The 22,042-nt window shown below is 35.3% G+C and overlaps 1 protein-coding gene across 4 annotated transcripts in view; it reads left to right on the top strand.

Annotated features, from left to right (window-relative positions):
- Positions 1–22,042, top strand: part of RTTN (rotatin) — a 209,492-nt gene that overhangs the window by 134,579 nt on the left and 52,871 nt on the right. For all 4 annotated transcript variants that reach the window (XM_033175487.1, XM_033175496.1, XM_033175515.1 and 1 more), the window contains 5 exons: positions 2,226–2,415; positions 3,789–3,877; positions 11,518–11,611; positions 17,412–17,604; positions 19,628–19,718. In XM_033175487.1, the coding sequence (XP_033031378.1) occupies positions 2,226–2,415; positions 3,789–3,877; positions 11,518–11,611; positions 17,412–17,604; positions 19,628–19,718 (657 nt within the window). The remainder of the gene's footprint in view (positions 1–2,225; positions 2,416–3,788; positions 3,878–11,517; positions 11,612–17,411; positions 17,605–19,627; positions 19,719–22,042) is intronic.

Genomic DNA, 22,042 nt, shown 5'->3' with positions numbered 1-22,042 from the left:
GACATCACTTGGACTCAGGAAGGGGAACATCACACATCGGGGCCTATCATGGGGAGGGGGAAGGGGGGAGGGATTGCATTGGGAGTTATACCTGATATAAATGACTAATTGATGGGTGCTGACGAGTTGATGGGTGCAGCACACCAACATGGCACAAGTATACATATGTAACAAACCTACACATTATGCACATGTACCCTAGAACTTAAAGTATAATAATAAAAAAAAGAAAATGCCATTTTAATTTCAAAAAAAAAAGAAAAATAGTTTTTGTACAACTTTGATTAATCACTTGATTTATTGAACTTTTTAAATGAGTGAAGCTAGTAAACTTAGTTAAACTACAATTCTTGTTTTATTTGTTAATTCCTTCCCTGTATTATTAAATGAGGGCTCTAATTTGTGATGTTAAGCAGTTTATTGCAAATCTCTTGGGTGTTTGGCATGTTTTATACATTTTAAGTATGTTATAACTTGTTTAAAAGATAGAATTTCTTAAAACTGTGAATGTTAAGATTGACTGTGATTTTGGGTGAATACTTCATTCTATATAATAAAACAAGGTAATGCATTATTAAAGGGAGCAAGTACCTGTAACATATACCTTGGTTAATACACAGGAGCCACATAACCCCATTCTCTTTGTATTTCTCTCTCTTTTACCTGATTCTTCTAGACCTCTACATTTAAAATAACAACAGTGACCACCATGTGCTGGCTGTTCTTTACAATAGTCTTATTTCTTATATAAATTGCTCTGTTTAGGAAGGGTGAGCTCACAGTGTTGGTAGATTTATTACAGCACAGCAATAAAAACTTTGTAGTCATAAAAGACATTGAATATTGAAGTAAGAGGTTTAATTTATAATGATGTATATAAGTGTCCTTAAAAAGAAGTGTGAGGCCGGGCGCGGTGGCGCAAGCCTGTAATCTGTAATCCCAGCACTTTGGGAGGCCGAGACGGGTGGATCACGAGGTCAGGAGATCGAGACCATCCTGGCTAACACGGTGAAACCCTGTCTCCACTAAATAAACAACAAAAAAAACCTAGCTGGGCAAGGTGGCGGGTGCCTGTAGTCCCAGCTACTTGGGAGGCTGAGGCAGGAGAATGACGTAAACCCAGGAGGCAGAGCTTGCAGTGAGCTGAGATCCAGCCACTGCACTCTAGCCTGGGCGACAGAGCGAGACTCCGTCTCAAAAAAAAAAAAGAAGTGTGAATAGAAATAACCTTGTTAGTGTAATTATGCCTTTAACTTGTGAATTCCTTTACCTTCCTGAAGAGTAAGTTAAAATATCCATCTTCTCTTGGTGATGGGGAGGGTGAGATAAGAGACACATACACAAATCTTACGGTTAGAGGTCAACTTGGAATATGTTTTGAACATATCTTTCCTGTTAGCTCTTAGATTTCTGTTTGCTGTCTTTTACTTTTCTCTCTCTTATGGCCTGTTTTAAAATCTTAACTTTATTATAATTTCCCAGAAAATAGAAATACTTATAAACTGATGATAGGATTATTTACAAACTTCAAACCTATCGTCATTGCTTGCTTTTTGCTATTAGATATTCCAGGAAAAGTAGTGACAATGCAAAAAATTGTTTGAGAAAAATGCAAAGAGAAAAATTGTGTAATAGCAGATTCTTTTCAGCCTCCTGGTGGCGGTTCGTGTGTGTGTGTGTGTGTGTACACGTGTGGTGTTTTTCCTTGTCAGGATTAATTCAGTGGGAAGTAATGTGGCAGGTTTTGCCATATGGATCTTGATGGACCTTTTTATTTTACCTGGCTTAGTGATAGGTATAAAAAATAATTCTGAACATAATATATGAACCCCCTTATTTCATATATTTTAACACCTATTATTTTACTATTATATGTAGGTTGAAAAATACTGCTTTTGTTGTGTTTTTGGCTCAAGTATGTGATTTCTTGGTTAAAGCTGATCATTCCATAGAAACATTCTAAATGAAATGGCCCCTGGAGAGAGATCAGCTTTGTCCTTTCTCGAGAGTGTTTAGGCAGCAGAGACCTAGAGTATTGTGGAAGAATTTGTCCTAGGTCAGGCTGCTATAGTTATAAAAACTCTGTTTTGTAAGGACAAAAACAGAGTGGAAGGAGATGGGAGTATCTGGGACCCATTCGTTTTCTTGAGAGGAGACAATGGATCTTTTTAAGGAAATTGTTGGATAAATCAGTGTCTCCTTCTTCTTTCATTCTTTTCCTACAGGGGCCCTGTGTCCATGATGAGGACTCTGGCCTATCGCTCATTGGAAAACCTGCCCTTCAGGCTCTTTTATATCATTGCCATTTTTATGAACATTTGAATCAGATGATAAAACATTGTTACCTAGGACGCTGTATGTTTGGTTTGAATTTTTCTGCTTTTGATAGAAATTTAGAAGGCAATGATTTAAATGGTAAGTACAATATCTTTATATTTTTATTTTTGTAATATGTAACTTTAAAAAACTTAAAAATACGTATATTTGTTTTAAAAATTTGAAAAATGAAAGTATACAGGGAAAACATTCATTTCCAGTTCCCCCACCCAGAGAGATGTGTTTTCTTCCAGTCTTTTTTCTCTGTCTAGCCTTTGTTTGTTTTATGTGATTATGTTTAGATCTTATGTACATTTTTGTATTTCCTTCTTTCACTGAATATTCTGCAAGCATTTTTCTGTGTTATAAATTCTTCATGGAAATTATTTTTGACATCTTATTAATATTTTATGAGTTATGTTATGCCCATCAGTACAGTTTTATAGTTTCTTTCTCTATTAACATCTTAAACTTTTTTGGAACTTTCACTTCTAGGCAACGTACAGTTTTTTCATCCTTCTTATGAATGAGACTTTTTCCCACTACATTTTCTAATTCATTTTGCTGATGAATCAAAAAGTTATTTATTTTAGTATGTTACTTGTCACAATAGTTTCCTGAAACCTTTTAATTCCTTTTGTTTGTAGGTTCTCGTAGATTTGCCAAGTATAAGATCTGAGCACATAAAAATAATTATATCTCATAATAAATAGTAATTTAATAATATAAATAGGTTTTATTTTTAAATTCATTTTTATAATAATTTTTTAGAATCTTGCCATAGTTTCAGACTTACGGAAAAGCTTCAGGAATAGTACAAAAAATTTCTCAAATCTTAACATTTTACTGTATTTACATCCTACCACGTGTGTGTGTGTGTGTGTGTGTGTGTATAAATAAACAGATATGTGTGATCTATATATATTCCTTCTGAGCCATTTAAGAGTAAGTTGAAGACATGAAGTTCCTTTATCCCCAATTGTTAAGTGTGAATTTATGATTCACTTTTCTGTTTAGTTCTTGGAGGAATCAAGAAAATGAGATTTGATGAAGTTTTGAACATTTTAAATATCCCTATTAGAACAGTGACTCTCTTAATTGTTTAGATTTCTCTGGATCAGTTACTCAGAGCATGGCCCTTAAACTAACAGCATTGGCCTCTTCTGTGAACTTGTTAGAAGTGCACGCTCAGGGCTTCCACTCTGACCTGGGGTATTGGAGCCTCTGGGGCTGGGGCTGAAGCAGCTGCCTTAGCAAGCTCTCAGTGATTCTTATGTACATTAAAAAAAACTCTTTCCTTAGATTTGTTTTTCTTTTTTTTTTTTTAATAATGGTCTATCTCAGAAGCCAGATCCATATAAGTTTTTTTCTTTCTTTAGTTTTGAATTGGTGTCCTGTAATGAGTACTCTTTTAGTTAATTGTTACAGTTCCCAGGAGGGTGTCCATGTTAACAGTTTTCTCGTTGTTGCAGGTTTAGATGACTCATTCAAGTTTTGGAGGGCCCCATCTAGGATATGTCAGGATCGAGATCCAAGTTCTCTCTCGACCTCAGAAACAACGGTACTTGCAAAGAATGCATAAGTCCTTCATTTTGAATCTCTGAAAAAATGTGAATTTGCATAGTTGGAGATGAGAATACAAAGTGTAAGGTTATAACAGCTGTGATTTATTCGAAGTGCTGCCTGCAGAATTTTGCTAAATTATTGTATTCAACCTGCACATCAGCCGTACATCATAGATACTTATCTTGATTTTCTGTGTGCTCAAGCCACTCTGAAGTAAAGTAACTCTGTGATCATTAGTGCTATAGGGAGCAGAACTGGAGTTTGAACCAGGGTGTGCCTTGCTACAGTATAGCTACACTGAATATCCCTTTAGTTGAGAATTTTCAACCTCTCTTTCCTACTTTTTTTGATAGTACAAAAGTGTGAAAATGTGTTTATCATTAGTATTAGAAGAGAACAAATCCCACATGATTAAAAATGGTTGATTACCCTGAAATTGTGCCTAAGGGCAGGGCAATATGAAGGACATTCAAATGATTCTAGTGTGGTGCTGACAACTTTAAACACACTTCTAAATACTTGCATCACATAGAAGTTTATCTGGATTACCTGACATTTATATATGCCTGTCTGCATGCCTTCTTCCCTTTTCATTCATGCATTAGTTGCTTTTTTTGCAGACAAGTTTGAAACACTGGGTATTTATAAGGAATGATTGATACTAGGTTTCAGTTATTTACAAACATACAGAATCATTTATTCTCAACTGGGAAACATTACCTTTAATTTTAAAGTGTTTTTTGGAATAATTACTGTGTTATACAACATATCAGGAAGGCAGAGCTTTGATGCACCTGTTTCCAGGAACAAAAATAATATGAGATTAATAATTATTATATAGACATTATAATGTAAAGATTATGTTGAATCTATCTCCTAGTTTCTCAAAAGACTGATACTTTTTGCTGCAGTTTTAAGTCTTTTTTCCCCTAGATTCAAGAGAAGTATTTGTGTTTAGTGCTACATTGGACTTTCATATGGAAAAGTAAGATAATTACCCGAGTTCCACTAGATGTCATGCTTTCCTTTCCAAGGTGGAGATAGTGTGTACCGTTGTCTCAACAAGAGCAATAATATGATAAATGCCAAAGGGAATTTTATTAATTGGTTATTTAGTTCATAGAAGGACAGCATGAATGTGTGCTTAAAAGTAAATTTTGTTTGGTTAGCCTATGTGTCAAAAGGGCTATAGACTAGCCTTGAAATTTTGATACCTACTTCAGTTTTTTACTTCTAGTAGGTACTCAGTAAATAATAATTGCTGTAATTAACTTTGAGTTATCTTAGCTGTTTTGTGGTTAGCACTCAAGTTGTATTTACCTTATACAAGAAAACCTAAATACAAAAAGCAAAAGCATATCAACCTTTTGAATTTCTCTGTTTTATAATAATACATAAATCTTACAGGTTAGAATTCTAGATTCTCTGAGAAAATTTGGAAATATGTTTATTTATTGTAGTCATTATTAAAGAAGCACCCCGATTAAAGTTAAGGTCTTTAACTTGTTTGTGTTTGGATGTAACACAGACTTTTATAAATATATACCAATGGAATCTTTCGTTGTTTTTTTTTAAGAATTTTGTAATATGTGTAAAATTTATTTCTTATTATTTTCCTTAAAGACTAGTATATTCTGTTAGAATTTTTACAGAGTCTACTTTTTACTTTCTTTTTTGGGGGATTTCAAACAGAATTTTTAGAATGGGTGACTTTTATTTACAAAAATAGTCTTAGTACCCTAATTCTACTAGTTGTTATAATTTCTTTACCATACCCAAGATGATATGTATCTTTGTCCCAACAGGAGAAAAATCTGGAGAGTGTTTTCATTATGACATTATTACTTTAAACCAAAGCTGTCAGTACTTAGACCAAGTCATACTTTTCTTATGTATAAGAAAATGTTGAAGTTACAAATTGAGGTATGAGTTGAGTGGATGTAAATCTTATTAATCAGCTTATCTACTTATTTATATCTTTGTTTTGTTTATCTCAGAATTGAGAAAAAAATGCAATATTTTATTGGTTGGTTGACTGGTTTTTCCATTTTGTCTTTCCAAGGAAAGCAACATCTTTTGATTTGGGTCGTGTCATCCAGCATGCTGCTTCTGAGTCACTATCCATTTTGTGCTCTTAATGCCAAGTTAGGGACTTTTGTGCTGTTACCTAATGTATGTTAGTTCAGTTGTTTGGCAAGCTTTGTAAGGATTGTTGGGGCCTGTGTGTTTTATAAACTGCAGATAGAGTAAGCAGAGTGTCATTGTTAGCTTGGGGGCATCACCCTTGTAAATGCTTCCTCAGGAGTGGCCTCTATCGAACTCAGTGTTCTCTTCTTCTGGGGTAGGAGGATTCAGCCATTAGGTGTTATTTTTCTTCTTGAAATCACATTTATATCCAAGATGGATAGCTTTTTGTGTCTCTTACACACCTGTGTGCAGCAACAGCTTTATGACCAAAATTTGGTCTTTTCTGTTGTTCCTGAGCAGAACTATGTCTGTATTTTTTCTTTTAATTTATCAATTGTCAAAATAAAATATGTGGGAAATGTAATTCCTTTCTTTTTGAGCCTTTCTTTGTGAAATATGTGATACTTTCAAACTTTTTCTGGAGCACAGATTTAAAGAAAACTGATTTTAGTTTTTCTAAACATTTAAAGAGAATTTTTACACTTCATAGTCTTAAAAAAACTGAAAAGCATTGCCACTATTTTGCAAAAGAGGAAATTAGGGCATGGAAATTAGGGCACTCCATGGAGTGGATGCTTGTTCAAGTTCCTAGCATGGTAACTGGTAGACCATTCTTTTGAGTCCAGAAGTATGTTTGCTTCCTCCTTCACTCTAAGGCCAGATGTGATTGATCCCATAAAAGCTGGTCTAGTCAAGGGACAGTGAGGTTTCTTTAGAAGGAATGATGAAATGAAAAGTGATTTTGTGTAGGACGTGGCAACTGAAATGGGCTTTCAAATATTATTGCCTTCTCCTTTATGTGCGTACAGACATTTGCAAGGGGCTGAAAAGATTCAGATATTCTTTAGGATTCAGTGACCACTTAACAAATGACGAAAGTCTACTTGAGAACATAAAGCATACTTAAATATGTGTGCTTTAGAAAGTAACTAAATGTGAAGTTGTGTGTACTGAAGGCATTAACATCCAGAAAATGCAAGAAGTTGTTTGGAGTAGAATGTGGGATGGAAAGCTAAAGTTTGAGGACCTGACTAATCAGATAGGAGTTAGTTAAGAAAGCTGAATCAGTTTTTGGATTTGAAGAGGTAAGATATAATAACCATAAAGATAAAGACATAACGATATTTCAGCAGCATGGAATGGCATGAAACATGACAACTGATATGACAGAAATAACCTATTGACGCTCATTTGGTGGTACTTAAAATTGTTTTATAGAAGGAAGAGTAGATAGAGAACAGTTTAAGCAGGGATGGATCCAAAAGACTTTCTAAAATAAAAATAGTTTTGACATAGGCATCACTGATAGGACATATAAATACCTGCAGTGTGGTGACTCCAGGAAAACTTGAGGAGGTGGCAGTTTGTGTGATGGTGGAGAGAGAAAGAAAGTGTTATACTCTGTTTAAATAAATTTCAGCTACCTGTGGATTATCCAGAGTCTTAACAACCTTGTATATTTAGTTAGGAGGAAAATACAAATGAGACAAGCTCTTGGAAATTTGTGCTCTTAGGTTACACACAGAATGGCACAGGGACCATGACTATGTTGTGATGATAATCTGTCTCTTTAAGTGGTCCTTTAGTTAGTCATGCAAGAATCGTCTTATCTTCTGCTCATTCCTTCAGAGGAACTTTCTGAGCTTTCTTTTTTTTAAGTATATTGTACATAATCCATTTGAATTGTGAATCTATTAGTTGAAATAATTGAAACTTCTTGTTATAATTTGGTTAGAATTAATTATTACAAATTAAGAAGCATGCCAAAGCTTTCCTGCTCTTGGGCATATAGAGAAAGGTATTATTTATTAAAATGAACACATGGAACTTAGAATCTCTTAGAAACCCTTCATATCTTGTGTTTTTCCAAATTTTCAAAACGTGGCTAGACTTGCACTTTATTTTTTTCACACTACAATCCTTATTTTCTCCCTTAGTACCTTTTTAAAAACAATTAAATAAACTGTTTTGGCACCAGTACTGCTTTTGAGGGAAGAGGATGAAACTATCATAAGATCATTTTGACAAATACAATATTCAAGTTCTGAATTAACTTTCAGAAAGTGTTAAAAGTGTCCAGTGAAATCACTTGTTTCTGTAAGGCAGATACAGAGAAAATCACTTTTGTACATTGATGCATTTTTGCTTATATGACAGAAATTGTTTTTTACACTGCAATTCTACTTGGATATGGCAAATGACTTTGCTATTTTCAGTGATTTCAAAGGGACTTTCTTAATTTTAGCTGCTTATTTTACACTGAAGCATAATTTAGAAACCTTCTTTAGTTACCAAATCTGCTTACAAACACATTGAAGACAATTTTTTTTGTTTTTTATAAGCAAGGTTTGAGTTCATTTTATTTTTTATTTTTCCCTAGTTTTGAGCTAAAATGACAAATAAAATTGTATATATTTGAGATATACAGTGAGATTATTTGATATATGTATATGTGATGAGATGATTACCACAGTCAAATTAGTTAACACATCTGTCACCTTAGAGTTAACCCTTTCTTTTTGTGACGAGAACACTTAAGATCTACTCTCTTAAGAAATTTCAAGTAGACTGTGCAGTATTAGTAACCATATTCACCGTGCTACACATTAGATCCCCAGAACATACTCACCTTATCTGAAAGTTTGTACTCTCTGACCAGACATCTCCCCTTTTCCCCAGCTCCTATCCCCTAGCAACATCCGTGACATGAATCTGAGTCTGTTTGACGACAGTACCTTAAAGTATGCATCAACCAGCTCTAAAAAGCTTAGATTGTCTTTTGTGATATCTGTAAAGTGATAAGGCTAGAAATATATTCAAATTCAGGGTTCTTTTTTGTCTTATTGAGGGATTAGAAATTGAAGATCTCAGGATCTGTCATGTGGCAGATGTGAAAGCGAGGGAAAAGTCTAGATTGTGATTTTGCAGTTAGCCCATTCTAATGAATTGAGCGGGTGATAGATACAAGAATCAGACTCTCGCTGTTGTAAGAGGACAACCCTAGTTATCCTACTTACTGTGAGGTAGAGAGCAGCGAGAAGCTTGACAGGAAGGGGTGACTTAAGCAGACTCAGTTTGCCCTTAAACTAAGCCAGTTCCTCTTCCTTCACCTGGGATGGGGCAGGTGAAGTTAGTCTACCTGAAGTTCCATGGGGACACGGGGGATCAGGGAGAAAGAAGCAAGCCTCTCCTGTCCGAGAAGTCCAGCCGGCTTTCTGAAGAGGTACATCTGAGGACTTGCTCTGATTTTAACGCACTTATGCTGTCGTGAATGCAGTCCTGGACTGAGAATCCTAATTAGTCTCAACTCAGACAATTCCCTTAACTTGTGGTCTTTTCTCTAAAGGAGGACATGGACTAGATCAGGCTTTTTCTACCTATAGCTTCATAGGCTCATACCGCACCTTCCAGTAGCTAATACTTGAATGCCAAAATTGTCTAGTTACTACCTGGATTTTAAGGTGAAAAGTAACATATTTGTATATCGATGTACTTCATCAAATGTAACCAAATACTATCTATTGGAGATTATTTCTAATCAAGGATTTAAGCATAGAACTGGGACAATTTGCTTAATACTTTTTTGATTTAACGTATTAAAATGACAATGTTAATTTAGCAAACTTAAAAAATAGAGGCTAGTACAAATGTAAATCATCTATAATCAATTTTAAAGCACCATATAAAGCAATCATTGTGTTTCCCCAACTACATGGGGTAAGTTATAATGCAACTATAAGGTACTTTCTAAAAGCATCTTTTCTAAGCTTGTGTATCCCTTCTGTGGACTATACTAAGGAAAGTCGCATCTTTATTCATGCCTGACCTTTGTCATGAATCACAACTTTGCTTTCTTCTAATGAGCCAGGTATTCAGTGGGACCTTATAAGCTTTCTTTTCCCACACTGATCATTGAAACTACAAACCAGGTACCTAATTCTATTTATATCACTAATAAGGCCTTCTTGAGTCTTTATCTATTGAAAGAATGTTCAGTGAAATGATGAAGGATTTCAGCATCATTATCCCCTTCACTTTTCTTATACAACCAAAAGAGTTGTGGCAGGAACCAGGTATATTAGCTTGTGCATAGTTGGTGATAGCAGTCTTGGCGTAGGGTTATTTTCTTCACAGAACTATAAATGTTGTCTTGATATCTGTTGACAGGAGCATTTTTTCACATACCTCTCATTGCCAATTGTAGGCAAATATAATTTTAAAAGCAAACAAGCTTTAGGTTATTTTTACCTAGTATCTGGATCTAATATTATATAAAATAAGGCATTTAATGTTTGTTTATGATTGACTTATTTAGACTGAACTTTTTTCCAGACTTGCTTTTTAGATTATGTGCTTAGCTTACATTTTTTAGCTGCAGCTTTCTCACTTATTTCTTGGCATCATGACTGTTATACTTACTTAATATGATGAAAGATGGTTAAGGGCTCAAGTTAAAAGGGGGATTTAAAAAACTGTATATTCCATTTTTAGTAATTTCAAATTTATATTCTCTTTACTATTAGAAACTGCAAATGAAAATAACCTTTGTTTTTGCTTTCATTTCATCATGGTAACTCTAAGGTACTCTACTTTAAGTGTTAAGATATATACATAATCAGTGTACAAATACTGTGAGCTATATAGGATCTGAGTCTGGAATGATGGTTTATAACTTCTATGGATAGCTAATGTTGTATTGCATGCATTGATATGGAGGCTACTCAGGTATGGGCACTTCATAATATTTCACAGAAGATAAATTGATGGTAAGGAAAAGAGTTATCTGACCTCACTACGTAAGTGTTTTTCATCTAAAAGGTGCCAAACACATCACTTTGTGCTTTTTCAGTCTTAGAAGGTCGGTCTGCTCATTATAAGCCTGTAGGGGAAATTGTACTTGCTTTCCACAGATGTTGTTATGTTTAATGTTGTATTCTGAAGCAATCTCAGCATATTGGCACAATTTTTTAGTGTTCTTCCTTGATATGAGACGAAGTAGAGAAAAATCTTTTAATACTTCTAATTTTTTAGGCACTATTAAAATTTATGTGTGCCATTTGCAACGTTAAAAATATCTTTATTATGAATCAAGAAATGCAAAATATCACAATGAATTATAGTTAAGGTGGTATATTTTAGCCTTTCTAACGTTTGGGCAATGAGGGAATTGGCCTTATGGACCTTAAACTCCTAAATGGGCCTCAAGTCAATATTTTGCTTCTTTGAGTTACTGATTTATGTAAATGATAACAATTCCTTTAAGAAGAAGTGGAAATGCCATTTAAAAAAACCGCTGTAACTCCCAAGATATGGAATCTTTTCTAGTTATCCTAACTAGTATAATTTTGTTATAAACCTCCTTGTTTAAGGATATCTTGTGTGTATGTTGCCTGTGTTTCATTTTCCATACTGTAACATTAATAAGTAAAATAATTTACTGATTCATAGGTGGCACCTTCATTGGAGAGTACTGAATTTCAGCCACTTGTGCAGTCAACAACCCTTGTACCTGAAGCTTCCCATGACCAGTTTGTGGCTCAAGGTATCTTTTTAGCAAAGACATTCTACCTTCAAAAAGAAAAATGACAACTTAATCCAGACAGATATTTTGAAAGTAAATGTCTAAAGAACAAAATTTTAATGAAATAAGTTATAGACCATTATGAAATACATTTAGGACCAATATATCAGAAATTAATAAAACAAATGCTCTTAACTAATAAATGGAATTTGACTATCAAATAAATAGCCCAATTCCTATATGGCTCCTTATTAGGTTCTTATAGGTATTTGACATTTGAATTTGGGAATTGATGGGTATAACTTAACTTTATTTTTTCCCTTCTTTTGAGAAAACACTTTACTACAAGTAATCCACTTGAAAGTAAAGTGATTCTGGTCTTAAGTATTTTCTAAGGCTGTGATTCCATTTAAAGGCACATAAAATGTATTGAGTCTTTATTTTCTTAGAAATGTGCAATACACAACTTGGGACTTATTTTTATTAATGGCAATATATGAATTTTGCTCCTTGTACTGGAAACTGCTTCCAACCCTGCTGTGCTTCAAATTTGCAACTTTGCTTTTTTTTTTTTTAAATTTTAGAGAGTATATAAGCCTTATTCAGTAGCATTAAATGCCTGACTTGAAAGGACTATACTACCTAAAAAGAGAGTAATTTTAAACACTGGCATACATATAAGTATATGCAGAAAGAATGCTTTCTAAAACATTTAGAAAAACTTGCTCAATTAAAACTTTGAACTTTCGTTACAATATTTCTTCCAATCATTTCCTAAACAGTGTTCCATTTTGGTTTTTAGTAATTCATGTTCACAATATATAAAATTATTTACCTGTAGAAAATACTCATTTGATCTTCTTAAGAACAAAAGGAGCAAACTCAGTTTATTTAAATGGCTAAGGACATAGGGCATGAAATGAAATTTGATTATGAATTTCATGAACATTTATCTCTAAAAGCATGTTGCCTTATTCTTATTTTTAACAGCTTTATTGAGATATAATTCACATACCATATAATTCACTTGTTAAAAGTATATAGATTATTGGTTTTAAGTATATTCAGAGTTGTGCAACTGTCACCATGATCAATTTTAGGACATTTCCATTATCCCACAAAAAAACTCTATACCTGTTATCAGTCACTCCCTGTCTCCCCTATTCTTGGGGCTCTACGGAATCACTAATCTACTTTCCTTCTTTATAGATTTGCCCGTTTTGGACATGTTGTATAAATGGAATCATAACATGTGGTCTTGTATGACTGGCTTCTTTCACTTAGTGTGCTGTTTTCAAGGTTCATCCATGTTCTAGCATGTATCAGAACTTCATTTATTTATTGACAAATAATGTACCATTGTATGTATATATTACATTTACCCATTCATCATGTGATATAGGCATTTGTGTGGACATACAGGCTTTCTGTTTTTTGTTTGGATTACCCTTGATTTTAAATTTATTTTATTATTTTTATTTTTATTTTTATTTTTTTAGGCAGTCTCACTCTGTTGCCCAGGCTGGAATGCAGTGGTGTGATCTTGGCTCACTGCAGCCTCTGTCTCCTGGGTTCAAGTGATTCTTCTGCCTCAGCCTCCTGAGTAGCTGGGATTACAGAGGTGCAGTGCCACACCTGGCTAATTTTTGTATTTTTTGTAGAGCCTGGGTTTCACCATGTTGCCCAGGCTGGTCTCGAATCCCTGACCTCAGGTGATCCACCTGTCTTAACCTCCCAAAGTTCTGGGATTACAGACTGAGCCACCATGCCTATCCACAAATAGTATGCTTTAAATGTATATTTATGCAGTTTTACTGTTTGCCAATCATTTCAGCACATATATATGACCAAAAAAAAAAAAAAGAAAAAAAAGCATATAGAAGAAAGAATACCCATAGAAAGGGGAGGCGTGAACAGAGGATTAATCCTCACAAGGTTTTGGTGATATATGACACTGTCGGGTATATTTCTTTTTTTTCAAAACCTGGAAATAAGATATCAGGGCATCAAATGTCCTCCTCAGTTTTACAAAATAAATTAGCAAGAAAATAGAAAAAATATATATCAATTTATATTCTGAATTATCTGTCTTTATGGAAAAATTCAAAAAAGATTTCTATATGCTTGCTCTAGAAGTGCTGCAGATATGTAATACATATTTTATGAATACTGAAAGATTTCCCTTGAAATCATTTGGACAATTTTCATTAGAATTATCTCAATTTAATTTTTTCCACTTTTATTTCCAAAGATTTATTATTATTTTTTAAGAGACAGGGTCTGGCTCTGTCACCCAGGCTGCAGTGCAGTGGCATGGTCATAGCTCATTGTAGTCTCGAATGCCTGGACTCAAGTAATCCTCCTGCCTCAGCTTCCCAAGTGGCTGGGATTACAGGCGTAATATTTGAGGGGAAAAGAACACAAACCTGCATGTAAAAGTGAGCAGAAAACATGAAAAGATAATTCACAAAGGACCTAAAAGTAGCCTTTATCTTTGGATAAATATTATACAAATTAATACTACCCGAAGATACTTTTTTATTTATTAAATTGCCAACAATTAAGTATTGGCAGTACATTCTGTTGGCGAGGCTGTGGAAAATGAGCACTTTCATACATTGTTAGAGAAAATGCAAATTAGTATAATTTTGGAAGGGAATTTGGCAATAGATAACAGAACTATGTATTTACCTTTGATTAAACAATTCCACTTCTAGGAATTCTCTTTTATTTATCTCCAGCAATGTAAAAATACATATGCACTTGATAATTTAGCAAGCATTGTTTGTAATTATAAAACATGGAAACAACACAAATGCCTGTAAGTAGAAGGATAGTTTTTAATGAATGTATAACAATATATAGATAATGATATATAATAAAATTATTTATAAATAAAATTTATTTTTAAAATAACAATGGAGAACTACAGCTATTAGAAAGAGGGGGCTGGGCACAGCAGCTCACACCTATAATCCTAGAACTTTGGGAGGCTGAGGTGGGAGGGTCACTTCGGGCCATGAGTTTGAGACCAGCCTGGACAATATAGTGAGACCATGTCTCTACAAAATATAAAATAAATTAGCCGGGCATGGTGGTACACACCTGTGGTCTCAGCTAGTCAAGAGGCTGAGGTGGGAGGATCACTTGAGCCCAGGCTTTGAGTCATGAAAGCCCAGGCTTTCAGTGAGTCATGATTGCACCGCTAGACTCTAGCCTGGGCAACAGAGTAAGACCCTTTCTCAAAAAAAAAAAAAAAAAAGGATATCTTCAAACAGATATGGAACAAATTTTAGGAAATATTGTCAAGTGAAGAAAGAAGCACAATAATAAAGAGTATGTATAGTTTATGATATTTACAGTTTTCTACTTTTGCATATGAAAGAAGAGGAAATTTAAAATACATGTATCTATTTGTGTAGAAAGAAAACAGGAAGGCACTGCTGGAAATGAATGAGATTAATTATGAGAATGGGTGGGAGTTAAGTAGGAAATAAGAGAGAATGGGAACAGTGTAGAAGAGATTGAGGGGTGGAGTAGTGACCCTTCTCTGCATGTATCTTCTTGTATAGGTTGACTTTTATAACCATGTATGTTTTACTTGCTGAAAAGAAAAATAAAATCAACAAAAATGGGAAACGATAACATGGAATACAAACAAATTAATCCAGTTACATATCACATGAATAGCGTTGAAGTGAGAGAGGAAGTAACCCCAATAACTCTCAGACATATTTTTAGGACTTTAGTTCTCAGACTAATGGCAAAAAGAACTGTAACCAAGCATTGAACTCTAGTTACTAGTTTTATTTTTTGCAGTATTATTAGTTAGAAATTCCAAAACTGCTTAATGTGTTTGTAAGGCAAGGCAAATAAATAAATGTATTGTAGATAATGAAAGCCAGATTTTTTACTTTCACATAAAGGAAATTACAAATATGGAAGGAGGAAGGTGTTTAATGTTGGATTATATTTGGAGTGTTGGATTATATTTGGAGCTTTCAGTATGAATCAATTATTTTGTTTTTTAAGAGATGGGGTCTCACTCTGCCATCCAGGCTGGAGTGCAGCGCTGTGATCATAGTTCACTGCAGTTGCGACCTCCTGGGCTGAAGCGATCCTCCCACCTCATCCCCTGAGTAGCCAGGATTAAAGGAATGTGCCACCATGCCTGGTTAATTTTTAAATCTTTTTGTAGAGATAGGTTTCTCTATGTTACTCAGGCTGATCTTGAACTCCTTGGCTGAAGTGATCCTCCTGCTCCAGCCTCACAAAATTCTGGAATTATAGGCAAATGATTTTTAATTCATAGAAAAAATATATGTTTATGTGCCCAGGGGTACGTATGTGCATGCATACGTATATACACACACATTTTCTAGCTTAGAAACAATGACACACCAAATAGCAATGTATACATTTAGTGCCCAAATCTTGTTTTCCAAACTCCGTTCTCCACTTTAGGGAATCGACACTTTGGAATAAATATCCAATTTTAGAGCTTGGCCTAGGAAAGAACAAGATGAACCTGGAACATCTTGCTGTGCCAGAAAGTAAGGGAAATGCTCAAAGGTTAATGGAGGTGTAAACTAATGTAGGTGCAGGTACCTTATTACAGTTCTAAAGTCTGAAAGTATTTTGGAGAAAAGGGAGCTCTCATACAGTGTTGTTGGGAACCACTGTGGAGAACAGAATGCAGGTTCCTCAGAAACTAAAAATAGAATCTACCCTCTCTGATCCAGCAATCCAGCTGCTGAGTATATATCCAAAAGAAAAAAAAAAGTATATCGACGAGATAGCTGCACTCCCATGTTGAATGCAACACCATTCATAATAGCCAAGATAAGGAATCAGTCTAAGTTCCTTCAGCAAATGAATGGATAAAGAAAACGAACCATATATGTACACAATGAAATATTACTCAGAGAAAAGAATGAAGTCCTGTCATTTGCAGCAACAAGGATGGAACTGGAGGCCATTGTGTTAAGTGAAATAAGCCAGGCATAGAAAGACAAATATTGCAGCTCATATTTGGGAACTAAAAAAAAAAGTTGAACTCATGAAGAAGATAGAGAGTAGAATGAGGGTTACCAGAGGCCAAAGCGTGGAGAGCCAGGGATAAAGACGGGATGGTTAGTGGGTACAAAATACAGTTAGGAGGAATAAGATCTAGTGTTCAGTAGCACAACAAGGTAACTATAGTTAATAGTAATTTGTTGTATATTTCAAAATAACTAAAAGAGTGGCGTTGGAATGTTCCCAACACAAAGAAATGATAAATGTTTAAGGTGATGGATGTCCCAGTTACCTTGATTTGAGCATTGTACATAGTATGCCTGCATCAAAATATCATCTGTACCCCATAAATATGTACAATGATTATATATCCATAATTAAAAATTAAAAAATAAAAAAATAGTAAGATTTTACTCTGAAAAACATCTAAAGATATTTGAATTTGGATACACTTGTGGCCCCTTGAGTTTCAGAAAAAGGATTGTAAATCATCTATTTGTTCCTCAGTGTCTGAATACTTGGGGCATGAAGTCGTGTTCTACCCTTTCTGACTTGTCTCTTCTGCATATGACAATGTTTGTGTGTACATATCTGCATCCACACATGGTGGAGGGTGGAGGTCAGGAGTAGCAGGGGTAGCCTGACCCCTAGCCTTAAGGTTAAGATGATCCAAGCAGCTAAAGCAATTCCCTAACTATCCATTATCATTTTCAGGAACTTTCCTATGATTATAAGAACTTTTGAGTATTGTACATAACTGTAAGGTAAGTAAACTACTAATTCTTATGTTTATTTTCAATAATAGGTCACCAGGAAAGTACATCACCACGGCCACCTCATGATTCATCTCTTTCTGCCCCCCTGCCCAAACTGTGTGTTTTTGTTACTCCATCTCTTCTTTCAGCAATGTGCAGCCTCTTGGACAACCTCTTGACGATTGCTCCCAGAGACACTGCAAAGGCTTTTCGACAAGCTCATCTCATAGAACTTCTCTGTAGGTAAGATATTAAATACTCCTAGAGAGGCGTGTTAGTAGAGGTAAATTTACACAAGCTGTATTCATGACTTAATATAAGATTTCATGTGACCTGGGAATACAGCTTTATTCTTTTTTAGGCTCATTGAACTCGAGGAGTTTGCTTTTGCCAGAATTGTCTTGATAGTTTTTATTTTACATTTATTAAAGCACTTGTATTAGTTTGTTATCTTGACTATTAAGGCCAAAGAAAAACTCCTGCTTCCTAAAATTCATGGATTCTAAACCTTATTTATCCTCCAGCACATTTAAGGAATATGGTGCTATCCCCTATTCTTAATGGATGTGAGGGAGTTTGGGAATTCATCTTTTTAGTGGTCATATAAGAATAATGTCCCTGGGTTGAAAAATTATTGGTTAAATTCATTTGGAGTTATTTTGTTATGGGAAATTAAACTTTTCATCAGAAAGTATTCTGTTAAAATTTAGGGGAATTAAATTCAAAGAAAAATTCTTTGAATTTTTATTACTCACTTATTTGATATTAATCAATCTGTAACATAATTTTTCTGAATTTCTAATAAAGTATAGTAGAAAAGGACTAGATATTGAATTCAGGCTGACCTAAGGTCTAATTATAGTTCACTCGGTAGTTTGCAGCCTTGGGAAATTAATCTCTACTGTGTCATTAACACTTATTTAATGGGGTTAGTGTGAGAATTAAAATGGTATCTAGGATACCCCCTTATCTACTAGTAAGTATTACTTCTCTTTTCTTCTGGTGTCCAGTTTATTCTAGCCAACCATACCCACCTCCTTTTGACCACATGTCTATTTGCATTTCTCTGTCTTTGTCTCTTTACCTTGGAACATTCACCATCTGAAATGTTTTCAGTCTTTTTGCCAAATCATAGTGCCTTCTCTTTGTTTTGGGGATATTAAAAGAATTCTAAAAAATACAAACTCTAAAAGAAGTATTCCTTGTTTCACCTCATTCAATTGTAATGATTTCTTTAACATGTATGATATGCAGTGAGTTTGTTCTGGCTTTGATATTTATTGGTCATTTTTCTACTGTGCCTACTCGGATTGGAGAAGTAACTGGTAGTCAGTTGGCTTTCCTTCCTGGATGCTCCTGCCTGAAGATGACCAAAATTAGCTCTAGGGATAGGATATTCTTTGCTTCTTACGAGTCAGCTAAGAGTCTGATGTGGCACTGAGGCCACAGGGGCATTAAAAGACCTTTTATGACAAAGGCTTATCATATTTCCATACCTGTTTTTCATTTTTGACTTAAAAAAAATCCTACCTGTTTTACTTTATTATTATTTTTATTTTATTTTTTTGATACGGAGTTTCACTCTTGTTGGCCAGGCTGGAGTGCAATGGCGTGATCTTGGCTCACTGCAACCTCCGCCTCCTGGGTTCAAGCGATTCTCCTCTCTCAGCCTCCTGAGTAGCTGGGATTACAGGCATCCGCCACTACACCCGGCTAATTTTTGGTATTTTTAGTAGAAACGGGGTTTCACCATGTTCGCCAGGCTGGTCTCAAACTCCTGACCCCAGGTGATCCGCCCGCCTTGGCCTTCCAAAGTGTTGGGATTACAGGCGTGAGCCCCCACGCCTGACCTGTTTTACTTCATTTTGTTTTTGTTACTTTCTAAATATGAACAGTGGTTTTGCTATTTTAGCCAGTATTTTTGCTATTAGGGAAGTAACCACCAAGTTCCTGTTACTCATTTGCTTTCTTCCTGAATGGGCTGTATTATATTTTATTCTGCTTTTAATTAGGTTTCTTTAGATATTTTCTTCACAACTCTTTGCTTCTCATTTTTCTCTGACAGGATATTTTCCTGTTTGAAGGTAACCCAGGATACAATTTGAAATTCTTTCAGATATCTTTTTATAAACATTTTCTTTACTTATAAATATCCTTTCTCTTGAATTGTATTCGAGTTACCTTTAAACTTCAAATTCTGATTTCTTAATCGTTAATAAAAAGTATACTAATCTTCTGAAGGATTTTCTTTTTCCGATTGTCACAGCATTGCAGATGCTACCCTCATACAGACATGTGTCCAGGAACTCAGAGCCCTGCTGCCTTCATCACCTCCAGCTGAACACACTCAGGCTCAGGTAAGCATCTCAAGTCTGTTTGTGGGTTTGTTTACATTAGGTGTCAAAAGTAAAAATCTTGTGAGGAGATACTAGTCATAGGAGAAGGATGAAAACTTCTCAAAATATACATGGTATGATGAGATTATTTGAAATATGTGACTTAAAATTTTAATATGGGACATGTTTGGATGTTAGAAAAGAGAGGTGGGGTTTGAAGACTTGGATTCTATTCTTGACTCCATCATTAACCAGCTTTAAATGTATGATCAAGTGTCTGGATATCTTGGAGCACCACTTTAATAAAGAGGGACATTGGTATAGTTCACCTCCTGCTTCTGTGATTTTAGGCTATCTCTGTTATGTCTGTTATTTACACCAAAGTTAAAGTTGTTAAAATATTTGGTGGCTAAGTTATTTTAACAAATATGCGCTTTATGTGTGTTTTCAAAGCGCAATTTGATAAAAATGATGTATTATTGTTCCTTCACAGATATTTACTGTTTTAAATTCTTGCCTATAGCTAGAATCTATTTATAAAACATGCTTAACAATTATTCATGTAGCTAGCTGTTGCTAACAGAAACTTTATTTCAAAATCAAATTTTAGGAAGGGCTGCAAGATTTTTTGGGAGGTGATGAATTAAAGATGAAGTAGACCAGTATCTCTTGCTTTGAGATGTGTTCTTTGAACTGAATAAGACAGACCCCATTACAAAGTTTGGGAACGCTACACACATGGTCTTTGAAGCACTTGTCCTGGTGCAGTGTTTTCACCTGAGCATGCCTATTGCATAATGACTGTCTCCTCCATTTTTCTGCTCTCCATCAGCAAATCTTTGTTGAGTACCTGCTGTGTGCCTGGATATTCTCCAAGTGAATAAAACAAAGACCCTTCCTCAAGTTGGGAGAATAGATAATTAGAAAATCCATATATGCCTGATGATGATAGACATCTCAGAAGAAAAATTAAAGTGATGGCAGAGTTGGAAGGGTAGGGCTGTTCCACTTAGGATGATTAGGCAGTGACGTGGGACCCGAAGTTAGTGTAGTCCTGTGGTCATTGCAAGACCCCTGAGGTTGGGGTGTGCTTGGCCTATCCAAGAAACAGCAAGGAGGGCAGAGTGGCTGGAGCAGAATCTATGAGGGCAAGATGAGACCAGAGGGGCACAGTCAGCTCCATGAAGTCAGGGCCCTGCTGGCTGTTACATTCCGTTGTGTTCTGAGTGTCTGGCGCAGGGCTTGTCTCAAGACAGCTACTCACTTGATCCTTGTGCAATGAGTGAATAATCTTCACAACAATCATGAAGTTTCGTTAATGTCATAAAGGAAATGCCTGAGGCCCAGAGAGGCGAGTGACTTGTTCAAGGTCTCTGACATAGATTCCAACCCATGCAGGTCAGTTCCAGGGCCCACATTCTTAACCACTGCACTAGTTGGTCTTATGTAGATTAAATGCTTTTGAGCTCTTGGTATTAATATAAGATCATTCACTCATTCCAGAAATTTCTTGAGCCTCTGCTTTACCAGATTCTGTTCTAGGTGCTAGTGATACATCCTTGAACAAAGCAGACGAGCATCTCTGCTCACGTAGAGTCTGTCGTAAATGCAGGAGACAGACAGTAAACAAGTACATAAAATGTATTTTATCAGATAGTCACAAATGGTATGAGAAAAGTAATTGAGGATGGGTAAAAGCGGTGTGTCAGCAAGGGGAGAGGTGGCTATTTTTAGGTAGTGTGGTCGGAAAAGGTCCCCTAAAGGTGACACTTAAGCAGAGAACTGGGGAGGTGAGGGAGTAGGCTCCGAGTGCCTGCAGCAGACAGTGTGGTCAGCGCCCTGGTGGTGGGGTTATACTCTGCTAAAGGTATGATGTATTAAAGTTTGTGGTTGGTTGATTGGTATTTTTTTGAAGAGAGCCATACATAGAAAAAGAGTTACTTTATCAACTACTCTTAATACATTAATATTTTATTTAATCTTGAATGTGATCATATACAAAAGAATCTTTAGCAATTCAGCTTTTTCTCTATAACACTTCTTCTTGCCTCACCTGACATGGTTTATCTATTTATGGCAATATTTCATACATCCAGAGGTCAGACTTGCTATAATTTCAGTAGCGTAGAATATGAATGTAATATGAAGTCTCAAGACTTCACAGCAATAAACAAATTACATTTCACAAACTGAAGAGTTTGTGAAGTCTAGAGCCACCTACATTTTTACATAAAGTAAGTTGGCAGATTAGATAAAGGGAGGACGTATTCATCAGGAGAAGTAGGACAGAACTATTTGTAAATAGTCTGAGACCGTTGACTTCAGAGACACATACCCCACAAATT

Source organism: Trachypithecus francoisi, unplaced genomic scaffold (genome assembly GCF_009764315.1).
Source record: "Trachypithecus francoisi isolate TF-2019V2 unplaced genomic scaffold, Tfra_2.0 Contig01474, whole genome shotgun sequence".
In the NCBI taxonomy this organism is placed as follows: domain Eukaryota; kingdom Metazoa; phylum Chordata; class Mammalia; order Primates; family Cercopithecidae; genus Trachypithecus; species Trachypithecus francoisi.
Note: the sequence above shows the minus strand (reverse complement) of the source record. Positions and strands in the feature narration are given on the sequence as shown.